The sequence below is a fragment of the Lemur catta genome, chromosome 1 (assembly GCF_020740605.2).
Source record: "Lemur catta isolate mLemCat1 chromosome 1, mLemCat1.pri, whole genome shotgun sequence".
Classification (NCBI taxonomy): domain Eukaryota; kingdom Metazoa; phylum Chordata; class Mammalia; order Primates; family Lemuridae; genus Lemur; species Lemur catta.
The window spans coordinates 194737003-194752080 of record NC_059128.1 but is presented as its reverse complement, the minus strand read 5'-3'; the positions used below and the strand labels follow the sequence as shown (position 1 = coordinate 194752080).

The 15078-nt window shown below is 35.2% G+C and overlaps 1 protein-coding gene across 3 annotated transcripts in view; it reads left to right on the top strand.

Annotated features, from left to right (window-relative positions):
* The window catches only part of ZBBX (zinc finger B-box domain containing), a 101105-nt gene extending 87987 nt beyond the window's left edge, over nt 1-13118 (top strand). For all 3 annotated transcript variants that reach the window (XM_045539587.1, XM_045539588.1, XM_045539586.1), the window contains 3 exons: nt 1861-2118; nt 10934-11072; nt 12832-13118. In XM_045539587.1, coding sequence (XP_045395543.1) covers nt 1861-2118; nt 10934-11072; nt 12832-12955 — 521 coding nt within the window. In that variant the 3' untranslated portion in view covers nt 12956-13118. The remainder of the gene's footprint in view (nt 1-1860; nt 2119-10933; nt 11073-12831) is intronic.
* Nucleotides 13119-15078: the final 1960 nt, after the last annotated feature.

Genomic DNA, 15078 nt, shown 5'->3' with positions numbered 1-15078 from the left:
TAAAATACTGATTGTTTACATATTATAGATAAAAGAGAAAATCAGTTCCAAATTCTAGTCACCAAAATAACTCTAGGGATATTTTTATATATTTTTTAAAACATAGGCACATTTTAGTTATTTTTCTTCAGAATTGTCTCTGAGCACAGACACAAAGAAGTTCAGAATATTATTTTAATGTATTCATAATTCCATTGCAACAAAAATTGTTTTAAAAATTGATTTCTGAAATGTTCATTAAAAATGGTGCCCTTTGGGGCTTATCTTAGTCATTTTTAATTGCTTAAATAATTATGCACTGTATTCATATTCATCTTAGGGTATTAGCTATGTTCTAAGTAGTTTTTTTTTTTTTTTGAGACGGAATCTCACTCTATTGTCCAGGCTAGAGTGCTGTGGCATCAGCCCACAGCAACCTCAAACTTCTGGGCTCAAGCGATCCTCCTGCCTCAGCCTCCCAAGTAGCTGGGACTACAGGCATGCACCACCATGCCCGGCTAATTTTTTTAATATATATTTTTAGTTATACATGTAAATTTCTTTCTATTTTTAGTAGAGACGGGGTCTCGCTCTTGCTCAGGCTGGTCTTGAACTCCTGAGCTCAAACGATCCACCTGCCTAGGCCTCCCAGAGTACTAGGATTACAGGCGTGAGCCACCCCACCCGGCCTAAGTAGATTTTTTTAAGTTAAAAAAAGGCAAACTCAATAGTCATTAAATGTTCAGTATGCAATGACTACCTGTGGTCACTTTTTTGAATTTTACATTTTCCTATGAGTCATTAGAGTGGGGGGCATAATGTTATATGGCATATGTTCAGACAAATCTTGGTTTTAATGGTAATGACAATTGCACTTTAAAGAGTTCAATATTTTATACAAAGGCAGTTTGTATTAGGAAAATGCAAAGTTATAATATAAATTATACTTACTATAAATATATTAATCCATATCAGAACAATGATTTAATACACAGAAAAATTTACCTGCACAATGAATTTTTAATTTGTACTTTGAAAATTACCTTGGCCTTATTGAAGAATCTTTTGTGAGAAATACCAAATTATAAACTAGTTATGTTGTATTAGTGTAAGATTTGAAGAGGTTTTTTTTTTTCCTACTGTGAAAGAAACATATATGTTGAATAAATCAACTAAATCAATCTTTGAAATAGATGGAGACAAAGTAGTTACTGCCCTAGTGGAACAATATAATAACATGACAGATCTGTGCTTCTGGAACTTTTCCACTGAAGTGCCCTATAATGCAGAAGAGAGTAAGCTCATATTTAGGAAAAGTAGAGATGTTATCTTAATTTTTTAAGGTGTTTGTCTAAAAATTCACACAGATTTTGCATATTAGCTTCTTTTGTCTCCATATTTTTAATATAAGAATGAATTACACACCATCAAGTAAAATTGGTTCACTGTGAATTAGCATCATGTTTATTTTATGTTTTTTTTCTCTCACAAGGTGCAGTGTGATAATTGTCCTAGAATTTAAGAAACATGGCACAGTCCTTGGCTTTGAGATAGATTATAAGATTGTGTGTTGTTTTGGTCTGAAGTTTACTTGGTTTACAGATATTTTGCTTTAGTTAATATTAAAATTAATTTATCTTTTCCTGACTGTAGAAAAATTAAAAAAATAATTACCCACAAGTGCTCTTTATGACATTGGGAAAATAATTTGATGTTAAAAAATTGTAATTAGCTAGAATATATAATAATCAAAAATTAATTTTCTCATAAACTCTGTTGCATGAACTTAAGTGCTCTTTGTGCAGGGGGCTGGTATTTTGCATCTTTACTCATTCAAAGTTTTAAAAAGTTGATTTAAAAAATTTTTACTTTTCATTTTAGGCCAGAAATCACAGAGACCTTCAACAGCAAATTTACCATTTTCCAACTCTGTTAAAAAAAGCTCCAGCTGCCTTTCATCCTCTCATCTTCGATCGAGAAGTGCATCTGCTCGATCATTATCTAGAGCTGCTTCTGAAATTTCAGAAATTGAATATATTGATATTACTGACCAGTATGAGCTTTTCTTTGATAACACCGCTGACCAACAAACCTTAGACAGTTTGGAAAAAGAATTAAATGTGCTGAGAAATCTTTCAGGTAATGGTATTTTTTTTTTCATTGTAGGTGATGTGAACTCTGCCATTTACCTGATTCTTCATATCTCACTGTAAGGAAACAAGCAAACAAACAAAAAAGGCCTTCCCTTTCCTGCTTTAACCATCTGCCTTTGTGTATGCTTTCTTGGATATCCCCTAATATCACCCTGAAAATGTTATAAAATGTGTGGATACCCAGCCACATCAGAGGTAGTGTCCTTGGCCTACATAACACACAGCTATGTTGTGGCATGAGGACTTGCATGTGCACAGAAAAAAATCTTTTTCTCTCCTTTATACAAACCCAGTGAAGGATTAATCTCTATAACTTTATGAAAGCTGCTGTCGAACACTCTTGTTGGAGAATTGAGCTGTTAGATTTTTTTAAAGCAGTAATTTTCAAGCTTCAATGTACACAAATCCTTTGGAGGATCTTATTAAAATGCAGATTCTGATTTAGTATGTCTGGGGTCGGGTGAGATTCTGCACATCTAACAAGTGACCCAGGTGTTGCTAGTGCTGTTAGCTGGCAGACCACAGCTTGAGGAGGAGAAATTATGCTTGTACATTCTATTTCGAACCTTAATGGATATCGTTTAGCAAACAGCAACCATATTCTTGAACATGCAAAAGTCTAGTTCAGTAAGGTAACATCAGGGAAAGTAATCCTTTTATTTTCATCAGAAAGTCATTCACTCAGTTTGAAAGAAGCCAGCTGCAGATCGAAGAGGCAAGCTGGAAAATTCTCTGGTCCTGTGCATTTCACACTTGCTCTTTCTTTGTTTTTTCTATTAGTGGTCTCCTTTCTTGACCTTAGAATGACTTTGCTATTTTTCTAAAAATGATACATCTTTGTTTTCTAAAATTCAAACAATACAAAATATACACAAAAAGAAACTCCAACCTCCCACACAATCTTACTACTCTTAAAATAATCATTATTAACATTTAATGAGCATCACCTAATGAGATGAGGACTCATTTGCTCATTTTTTAAAACCACATGTTTGTCTGACAGTATCAAATACATCTTTGTTATAGTTATAATTTCTTATTTTATTAAGGTTTCCTTTCATTTTCTTTTTCTTAGTGAAAATTTACACGGATTAAATGCTCAGCGCCTGCATTTTTTCCCATGACTTTTCAATGTTGAGCCTTTTATCTCGATTCATCTCTAGAAGGTTTGATTATGGTGTTCTTTGATAATGTCTTTTATTTTATGGCCGATTGGCACATTAGCTAGATATATTTCGTGGATCACAATTCCTTTCCTCGGCACTTAGTAGACATTTTCCCACTGTCTTCTGACCGTGAATATGGTGCTAGTTAGTACTTTATCACAGTTTTTCCATTTAACTTATGTTTGGTTGAATTTAATTGTTAAATCATTTTTCCCTCTAGGTAGCATCATGGTAGCTTTATTACCTGCATTCTTATATGTTTGAGAATGACTGCTACTTTTATATTTGAAAGGCAAATTGGCTGAGGGTAATATCCCTTGGTCACCTATGTCTTAAACCTTGCACTGATTTGCCATATTCTGGCTCTGAATTCTGCTGTAAAGTAATCTGAGGCTACCTTAGTATTTGTACCTCTCTCTCTCTCTCTCTCTCTCTCTCTCTCTCTCTCTCTCTCTCTCTCTCTCTCTCTCTCTCTCTCAGGTTTCTTTCCTAACTGAATGCTTGAAGAATTTTTTTGCTTAATCCTTGAAATTCAGTCACTGGACCAGAATTGTGTTTCAGTGTCAATAATTCAGCAGTTTTTAAAATGCAGGATTCTTTTTCAGTCTGTAGAATAAGTTATTCCTTAGTTTCAGAGAAATTTTCTGGTTTTGTATCTTTGAATTGCTTTTCCATCCCATTTGGCTTCCTCCTGCTGAGAAACTTATTTTCTTTATGTTGGATCCTCTTTAAACAAAGTATCATATTTTCTTCAATTGTTTTAATAGTTTTTATTTCCCTTTGTATTTACTGTTATTATCTTCTATGTCAGTATTACTGAGCTTATCTTCTATGTCACTATTTCAGTTTTCACCTAGCTATAATCCACTCTTTATCACTTGACTTTTAAAAAAGTAGTTCTCAGAATGTGTTGCTTTAACTTTTTCTTTGATTTTTTTTTTTGTGGTTCTTTTATCTTGATAGAATTTCAAACTTACAGAAACTTTTCAAAAGTGCAATGGGATAAGGAACTACTATACCCGTATGTACTTTACCCAGTTCACTAGCTAGCTGTCTGTCCTTTGTCCTGTTAACACACATTTTTTTTTCCGAACCATGTGAGAGGAAATTATAAACATCATGACTCTTATTTTAAATTTATTATTTATTTATTTTTATTACTACATAATATTTTACGTATTTACATCAGCCTGCAAGGGCAGTGCAGCAGTTGTGGCCAGTAGAATTTGTCCTTGGGCATGTGACAATGCATCACCACCCCCTCTTGGAGGGGCCCGGGGTTGCAGTTCATTACTCCCACGTTGGCTCCAGCGGTGATGACAGTTGTAGACAGGGAATGTCAATGAGGCTCCAAAGATGTGGAGATGCAGAGGTTGTTGAGCCCCAGGATGGGACACAGTCTATGGGGGCTGAGTTCTCAAACTGGCAGCGTGCTGCAGCTGCTTAGGACTCAGGGGTTTGTGGGATCCCGTGTGAGCTCACTCTCTGGAGCAATACCTTTGCATGGTCTTCAGGCAGCTTACTATGTTAGTCTCAGGGCTCACAGGTATCAAGTGGCTCTCCCATGGCTAGGATTGTAAAAGTCTGTGGCCAGAATGCAGACAGCTGGAGGTCTCTTACCCTTTCCCCATGTTAGGTAGCATCTTCAGACTCCCTGCCAATTCTGACCAAACAGGCTGCCTCATGTCCCTCATCTCTCTCCTTTGTTTCTTTTTGGCGCTCCCAGTCACTTCTCTGCTAAATTCTAGTGTTCTCCCTTAAATAGTCTATTGGAAGTGTAATTATCTACTTGCTATTTTGGTCCCTCTCTGTGGACAAGGTGAGTACCAGATGCATCTAGCCAACCACCTTGACATAAAGAGGTCAACATTGTGACTCTTTACAAAAATTACTTCAGTACACATTTCCCAAACACAAGAACCTTCTCTTACATAACTGTAGTACAATGATTAAAATCAAGAAACTTAACATCGATACAATATTTTATCTAATCCACAGGGCATATTTAATATTTTACATATTATCCTGATGATATTTATTACAGTTTGTTTTTTTCTGGTATAGGATCCAATCCAGGAACAGGTGACCATTTAATTAGTTCTCTTTTTGATGCCTGACATGTTGTTGCTTGAGCTTTGAGATTATTTTGCTCTTTTTAAAAAGTTTATTTTCATTGTGTCCTTTGTAGCCAATGGACTTGAGGGGAATTTTTTTATGGTCTTGATCCATTTTTTCTGCCAAATTGGTCTTTTACTTCATCATTCCTTACATATTACAGATTCTTATATTAAAATTTATGTCATTTCTTTGTATCTTACTTGCCCATGCTTTTTGTGAATGACATTTCCTCATCTTCTATTTTTTCTGATATAGTGAAACTAAATTTTCCCTGAAATCCCTGTATCTGTACTGAGATCTGTCAGTCTTTTCATTGGAGCTATTGTTTGTGGGTTGGGTATTGTACTCTTTTCTGTAACCTGCCAGCTCAAAGGTGTGGGGAGGAAGATAGGACTGGAGAGCTCAGCCTCCTTTGTTGGAGGATCCTGGCTTGTTTGCCTTTTCCTGAACCTTATTAAATGCCAAAATTCATTCCACCTGGATTCAAGTGTATTCTGTCTTTGTGGAGACACCTGCAGGTTTGCAGTTTTCTTGCCTGTGCTAAGAGCTTGTGCTAGGTGTTTAAGGACTTTGAAAAGATTTCAGATGGTTTTCCTCACTTCCTTTCACGTACTTGTCTCCAAATTGGTGTGATATTGGGGAGATTTGTCAGTTCTTTTAATGACTCTCCTTTTCTATTCCTAGTTTGGTGTCTGTGTATTGGGTAGGGAGGCGAGATAGAAAGGGATAGCACTCAGCCACACCTCAGTGGATCTTCTTTATTTCTTTGTCAAAGTTCATTATGTGGGCTTGAATCCCTTTCTTTCTTTGGTTTCCTTGACGATTGGTTTCATTTTTATTTTTCTGCTTTTTCTATTAATTTCGCTAGGGGTTGGGGGAGGAGAGTCAATCATCCATCTTTACCCATCAATTCCTTTGCCTTACTCTAAATTACTAAAAATCAAACGTAAATACTTTTGGAGGTAATTCTCACATTAAAGGACAATTCTGAAATGAAACATGTCAGGTCTGAACTGATCCTAAAAGGATAACCATACAGTTTTTAATGTAAAAAGGGGCTTTTTAATTTGACAAATTGGTAGATTCCATTATTTATAAATGAAATAAGTAGTTTACAAACACTAGTCTTTTTTCCAGACATTCTAGTGTTTTAATTTCTTATATCATTTTTGTGCTTCACTTTTTTCTCATGTCACTCATTTTCTCATACACTAATACTGGTATTTTCACTAGAGCACATGACTTTTTGTACACGAAAGCAAGCATATACCGGGTAACCTATGAACTTCCAGGGGTTTTTTGATGGTCCAGTGGCCACTGGCAACCACTTTCCCATACTTAACCCAGGAGTGACTTTCCTTCTATTGGGAGGATTGGCTTTGGATGAATGCACAGCTTTTGAAGAGACTCACGTGGAGCTCTGAGAAAGGAAGAGGATGACATGTTGGCTGAATCAACCCAACAGTCAGTGAGGTGCAGGTGCTACAGTGAAATAAAGCCTCACTGTAGAAAATTCATTGATTTTGAGCAAGACCTTTATAGTCTGGTGACATCAATGGGCAGAGAAACTCCACCCACATTTCGCTACTCGCAGTGCAATCTGGAAACACTTCATGAGTTTTGGTCTCACGCAGACACGGACGCACAATCTGATGCTTATACAAATGTAAATGTGTTCGCATCCCTGTGAAAGCTGCATTTTTGTGAGCAGCAACTCTTCTGACTTACTTTCTGTTAGTTCTAGGACACAACCACTTCCTCTTTCTCAGTTCTGTGAAAAACAACTATGCCAAGGAGTTGTGAGACTGAAAAACAGAAAATAGGTACATTAAGTAAACTGTTTCTCCTTTGATTCAGATTGCTCTGGTTGGTATCAGTGTCATTTCAGAAGTAGCCAGAGTGGGCAGAGATATGTGTGCGTGCAGGTTGCCGGTGCAACGTCCTGATAGATTGGGAGATAGGGGACAGAAAGCAGGGGGATGAGAGCCAGGATTCTAGGCCAGCAGGTCTGGTTTTGAAACTTGATACCACCACTTTCTAGCTTCATGAAATTGAGGAAATTACTTTCTTAAATCTCTCTTTGTATCAGATGCTATGTATGAAAGATGACTATAATAATATCTGTCTAATAATTTTGATGATTTATGATTGATTTAAATTATATATGAGATATATTTATGAAATTTTTATTTCATAATATTTATGAAAATTTATCTCTATCTCCACACACACTTAACAGTTATAGCCTGAAGGATTTGGAAAATATGAGAAAATATGCATTATGAAAAAGTATTAGGAATAATGCACTTCAAAGCATTTATTTACTTCAACAGTTAAAGTTGATTTATTTCAAGCTCAGTCTGATTTGTGGCTTAAGAGTCTTTGTGGTCCTTAAATTCCCGTGGCAAACTTATGTTTGTACAAGTCCACAAATAGTTAACTGAGCCAAGTAATTAAAGAGAGGAAAGTGGAAAGCACTTTTTCTTAAATAAACAATAAAAATCTACCTGATTCTAGCAGATGTTGTCATACTGTCACTATGGCATGCTGTCAGTGAGGCAGCAGTGGCTTTCTGACCATCAAGTAATATACTAAATTGAAAAAGTGCTAATCTAATTGGAATTTATATTAATACTTAGCAAACTAACTAGATAACCCTTGTAAAGACAACCAAGTTAAGAAGAGCTAGAATGGCAATCTTTCTGCTTGCCACTGGAATCACGGAAAACAAATTGGGTGCACATACAAGTGAAAATCTACATATTAAAATTGATAAGAAGAATATGAAATTATTTAATGAGTAATAATAATTGCTGACTGTTTTTATATGTAATGTTGCTTCATTTGATCTTAGTAGCTACTCCGGGTAGCTAGTATAGCAGATGCTATTCTTAGTTTTTCCTTTGGATTTAGTAACTGAGGCTCTGGGTGATAGGGTAACTATGGGTATGCAGCAGAGGCAAGGCGCGACCCCAGGCACAGCTGCCCCCAATTTTTTAAATCTTACCACCGTAAGACAAAATAGTTTGAAATCCTTACTTCAAATCAATATTGTAAGCACTTAAGAGGGAGAGGGAGTGGGCAGACTGAAGGTAAAGGGATGGAAGCATGGAGAGAATAAGAAAAAGGGGGATAAACAAAGCAAGGCATAGTAGCAGAGGGAAGGAGGGAAGGGTGGAATGGAAAACAAACAGGCTGAGAGGCTAGGAACTGGGGATCACTGTCTGTCACATTCCTAAATGTTGGGATGTAGGTTAGGTATGTAGCTATGCCAGTTAGTTCTTTAGGAGTTGTTTTTGTGGTTATTGTAGTTGTTCCTTATTGGGGAGCAGCCTCTCTTATTGGCCTTGTTCTTTGAAGTTTGTAATTGTTTTTTGTTTCTTTCTTAATTTTATTTAAAGAAGTGTTTATTTTCCTGTGGAATACACTTTTATGTATGTGTTTTAAATGACTTCAGTTTTAGATATGCACCTTAGAAGTCTATATTTAGTCAGTTTTTCCCCTTTGTCTAATTGTTTATTACTGTGTCTAAGAGATTCCTCAATGATCAGAGAACTATACACTCCAGGAATAGAAAAGGTTTAACTATAAGCTACTGCTCAAAAATCAGCCGACTTCCTAGTTATAAAATAAATTTTCCAATATAAATGTCAATCCTGTCTTACCTGGTCCTGTATTAGGGAAATCAGGAGACTTAGATTTTTTACACAATTGACCTTTTGGTTTAACACTAATCTGTGATAGAGTTTTTGTAAGCAGTTTTATTTTTCTCGGCCTTGAATATTCTGTTACCTAAAATCAGGTGATGTCACCTTTGCTCCTGTTAACTTCACAGATATATTCTGAAATATAATTCTGAGAATGAATAATTCTATTAAATAGGCTCATTCTATCTGTACTATCTGAATTAGCTCTGTGCTCATTCAGTTGGCACTTAAGTGTCTGATACAGTTTGAATACCTCTCCTGGTGGTATTCTTTAGGTTCAGGCACCACTATCAGGTTTCAGCAGTGTAATTCTGCCTATTCCAGATCCTGAATTGACTGCTTTCCTATAGGGGTATTCCCTATAGGGGCACGTAAAAGTGCCTTGTGTACTTGTGTTCTTTTACCTTGTGGAAAAATAGGAGAGGGGATAATTGCTGAAAGCTAAAGAATTAGATTTTGGAACATAGTGACTTACAATATTGGTGAGCTAAAAGAGCTCAGGTCTCATTCCAGCTCTTCCACCATGTGGTTGTGTGGCTTTGAACAAATTCTCTGTGGGCTCCCAGTATCCTAATCTCTAACAGCAGAATTGGGAGTAGTTGGGTGTTTTCAAAAATTTTCACTCAAGAATCTTTTGTATTTTTCAAAATTAATCTTATGTAGAGCCTTCAAATTTAAACTAGTCAAGTAAAGCCATCCTGATTGCTTCAGGGATGGTGGGAGCAGGAACCCCATCCTAAGTTTATTGAATTTATTATATCCATGTATCATAATTTTAAAGTCACTGGGATAAATAATTTTGAGAACACTTTCAGGTGTAAATGTATTAGGGTCTATATTTCAGTAGAAATAATCTAATTTACCTTCAGTAGTGGAAGCTCTATTTGCTCAAAAACTTCAGGTTGATATCACCAAAACAAACAAACAAATAAACTCTCTTCAGTTCAGTATTTAATACATGCAGCTTGGGGTTTGGTCCTTCTGACTAGGAGGATGTTTGCTTGGCACTTTCATACAAATAAAGGGGAGAATAGCACCCAGGAATTTTGACAGTTTTAAACATCATCATAGTATAACCTTATGTGTAAGTTAGAGGTCTCTTGACACTTTATCAATGGCAAAAAGAAAGCATTCGAGCCTTTCTAATATAGTACTGATATTTATTTCTATACTTGAATTTTTGGTAGTTTATATAAAGATATGTTTACCTAAGAATTTTATTTATTTAACTTACACTATTTTTCCTTATCTAGTTGAAATCCTAGGCCAGCTTCATAAAAAGGGAGATTTAAGACTTCTCCCCTTTCAAATACAAGCAGTTTTTATTTACCCAAACAAAGCAAGAAGCAAAAAAAAAAAAAAAAAAAATGAGCAGCTTTGCCAAGGGTAGCCTTTCCCTTAGACTGTGTGGAGGTGAAGATTTTATTCCTTAGAACGAAAAAAGAAATAATAAAATGTCTAACATGTGGGCAAGTTAGAGGAGCTGCACAATATTCCAGCTTTAAAGAGGATCACTTGGTTTTCTTGGAAATTTTATTATCAGGACATTTGACACATTTCATAAGTAGAACATAATATATAGTTAAAATTAGTACAGTCAAGGTGGCTTGATATTCAAGCCCTAATTTGGGATCTCAGATTAAACCCCACACTCCACCACCCCACAAACATCAGAAACTTGAGGGATGATTAAAAATCTGCACTGACCCTCTCTACACTGCATACAGTTTAGGTGAACCTCTAGCACCATATGCTATGCGTTTGTTTCTTGATTTTATGTGTTGACAATGCATGAAATAAAATATTTCAGATCCTTCAGAAAAAATTTACAGCCTAACCTCAGAAGAGTTACCAGCTTTCAACAACCATTCAGGGAATGTAAGTCGGACTCCCACAGATTTCCTTAAAACCTCACATGAGAGGGGTCCCTGTGGAGTTGAAGAATTGAGGTAAGTTAAGCCTATAATTTCTATATAAAGATAGTGCATAGTAAAATGTTGACAAGACCCAACTAGTTATCTTTCCTATATAAAGAAAATTTTTTCTCATGTGTGTACTTTATATGACTATTCTTTTTAAAATATTTGGTTTTTTTGCTGACCTATTATCAGGCCTATTAATAAAAGGCTTATGAAGTTGTTACTTTAATGTGAAGAGATAGTTCTCTGGGTATCATAAAAATGAAAAGATATTTGGAATTTAATAATCCTTCCTTATTTCTTCTTATATTGAAAAAATAGTTGCCTTACTGAATTAACCTAATACCGAATTAATTAACATAATAAATTTCAATATTTTGCATTAATACACTCTTTCCCAATATGAATAAAGTTTTTAGAATCAAATATTAAGTTTCTTTCTTGAAATCGAGTCTAGATTAACAATACCGTATTTAATTTGCATAATTTTGTTTTTTCCTCACATAAGGTAATGACATTTAGGGAAGTTGATCAGCTTATAAGGAATGTAGGTTATATTTATAAATGCTTCAGAAAAGTAGTCTACTGTGTCACTCTATTATTGACATACTGGACCTCCTTGAAGAAAGCAGAGGTCTTCTTCTAGAAGGACTCAAATAAATGTAAAGTAAAAATTCTTTGTATTGTAAATTCCTTTGGTTTGAAGTCTAATATTGCAGTAAAGGGAATCAAGAGTTTGTTATTCTTTCTGAAGGAGGAAATTATTCAGTGGTGGTTCTTGGGTTTTTTCATTTCTAACATCACTCACATTAAAAAAAATGGATCAGTATAAGGTTGCTATTTTTCTCTAAAAAAGTCATTACAAACTAACCTACATGTATGCTCACCATCATTTCATAAAACAAAGGACATTTAACACTAAAAATATAAGGGGAACATACTAACAGAATAAAGCACAACTGTTTAATATTAAAAATGTCACAGAAATGTTACTACCTTGTCCCTATATTTTCTTCAACCATTGAAAATATTTTCACAGATCTGTACTGGTCCACAGATCAAAGTTTATGAACTGATGTAGCTTGTGTTGGGCATAAAAAATAATACAAAGAACAGTTATATCTATCACAAGGTGAAGTATTTTATATTATTTAATGGCATACATGGGCTGAAAATATAGATATCTTAGGATGAAAAAAGCTGAATTATGCAGACTTCTCTCTGTTCTCCCACACTACCTTTGTTCCCAAACCTCAGACACCCATGCGCTAGAGCTTCCACCAGTTCTCCTACACCCCCAACAATAAAATACAACAAAATAAAACAACAAATAAGTGCTGTCATTAATTTTTGCTTTGGCATATCTTGACTGGCTATCCATGCACTCCTAATTTACTGTACACAAAAGAGGTGGTTTATCTGGCAGTCTATTCACTGGTATTCTATTAAACAGCCAATGTAATGATGAACGTTCTTAGTGATGACCCTGAGACTCTGCAAGTTTCTGAAGTGCCTTCTGAATCATCAATGAAAGACACAACCAGAGACCATAAAATCCTTCCTTAGTTCCACTGTGGCTTTATTTTTTGGAAGAGGGAGAATGATGAGAATTTCTCATTAGAAGGAAGACTGGTATATTAGGCACATTGAAAATTAGGACCCCAGTCTTATACCGTCCTCTCATACCTGCCTCCAGTGACTTCCACGTATGTAATATTGATCAGAAGATAAATGAAGAGTTGAAACCTGGTTCTGTATATTGTATATTGATCTTGTAATGTATTTTCAGCTGTTCTGGAAGAGATACTGAAATTCAGGCTTTGCTGTCACTTTCTGAGAGCAGTACAGATGAAGAGGAAGAATTTCTTGACAAGCAACATGTCATCACACTACCGTGGTCAAAGAATACTTAATGATTCTTTGTTTATTACCTTTTCCATTTTGTACTCAGAGTAAAGCAAACAACTGAAAAAAGTAACCAAGTTATTACCTGTTTAGGTACAAGAGATTTTGATAATTAATGTCTTTGATGTTTCAAGTCTTGAGAACTAATAAAGTTCAGTAAAATTACAAGTTTAAGTGCTTTTTCTTCCATTTGATATATTGTATGTCAAACCCTAATCAATATTGCAGATCATAATGAAATTTGGTGAATTTTCAGAAATAACAGATATAACTGTGTCTGTAAAACCTACCATAGAATAGAACATGATTATATTTAAAGTCATATTTCATTGTTTAATTATATTTTAAATAATTATGTCATCAACAAAAGTGTACATTTGACGGCATACTAGTCAGGATCATCAACTGATTCTGTAATTGTTCTATTTTTTTAGTTAGGATTTTTGATATTTATAAAAATTCTGGTAGCTTCAAAAATTGATGCTGGAAGAATAAAAGAAGATCCAAAATAAAGTGAATATAATATTTGTCATACTTTGTTCTAGTAAAACACAGGAAAGACCCCCAAACATCTTATTTTCAGAAGGTCAATATAGTGGTTAATTTTACATGTCAACCTGGCTATTTATGGTACCCAGATATTTAGCCAAACATTACTGTTAACCATTGACAACACAGGGGCTAGGAATGCCAACCCCCAGCACAGTCAAATAATCTGTGTTTTACTTTTGACTTCCCCAAAACTTAACTAATAATAGCCTACTGTTGACTGGAAGCCTTTCTGATAACATAGTCAATTAATATATTTTGCATGTTTTATATGTTACACACTGTATTCTTACAATAAAGTAAACTAGAGAAAAGAAATGTTACTAAGAAAATCATGAGGAAGCAAACATTTATTTACTATTTATTAAGTGAAAGTGGATCATCATAAAGATCTTCATCTTGTCATCTTCACACTGAGTAGGCTGAGGAAGAGAAGAAAGAGGAGGTGTTGGTCTTAGTGTCTCAGGGGTGTTGGAAGTGGAAGAAAATTTCCATATAAGTGGACCCATGCAATTCAAACCCTTGTTGTTTAAGAGCCAACTGTATTCCAGATGTTTTTGTGAAGGTATTATTTAAATGAGATTAACATTTAAATCAGTAGACACTGAGTAAAGCAGATTACTCTCCATAATGTGAGTGGGCCTCATCCAATTAGCTTGAAGGCCATAAGGAAAAAAACAAAAAAACCAAAAAATAAAAACATGAGGTCCTTCAAGGCAGAAGGAATTTTATCTTCAGACTTCCTTCAGTCTTGAGCTGCAGCATCATTTCTTCCCTGGGTCTCCAGCCTGCAGCCTAGCCCTGCAAATTTTGGACTTGCTAGCTCCTCAATTGCATGAGCCAATTCCTTAAATTTCATTCTTCTCTCTCTCTCCCTCCCTTTCTCTCTCTCTCTCTCTCTCTCTCTCTCTGTCTCTCTCCTCTCTCTCTCTCTCTCTCTCACACACACACACACACACACACCGCTTATTAGTTCTGTATTAGTTCTGTTTCTCTGGAGAACCCTATACAGTCAGATTGTTGTGATAGTCAAAGGAAGTAATACATGTGGAAGTGTTTTGCTGGTGTGGGGTAGTGGAAAATCCTATGGTTGGTGGCTGTTCAAGGTTATATGTAATCTTAGAATTCAGGGGCTTAAGAAAGAGGAGAAGACATGGAGAGATAGTTTTGTGGTTATCAATTTGTGACATTTTAGGACAGTTTTGCCTTATAGAGTCTGTTGACATCAGGAAAATGTCCCTGAAGGTTGGCTATGCTTCCACCACAACATAGCCATGCCTCAAGGCTCAAACTCTTTTGTCTTTCTGTAATTCTATATTACTAACTTCTTACATAAGACTAATAGTTGTTCAGTGTGAATTTATCTTCAACACTTTTTCCTTGGCATTATGAATTGTACTGGAATTCACACACATCATCTACTGACAGGACAGAAAATGATCATGAAGAGACCTATAGCCATTTCTATGTCTTTTAATTTAAAAATACCATTTATTGATATGATTAAAATAAATGAGCAATAAACAATCAAGAAAGCCAATAATATAGTCAAAATAAATTATTGCAAAAGAAATAAATATCT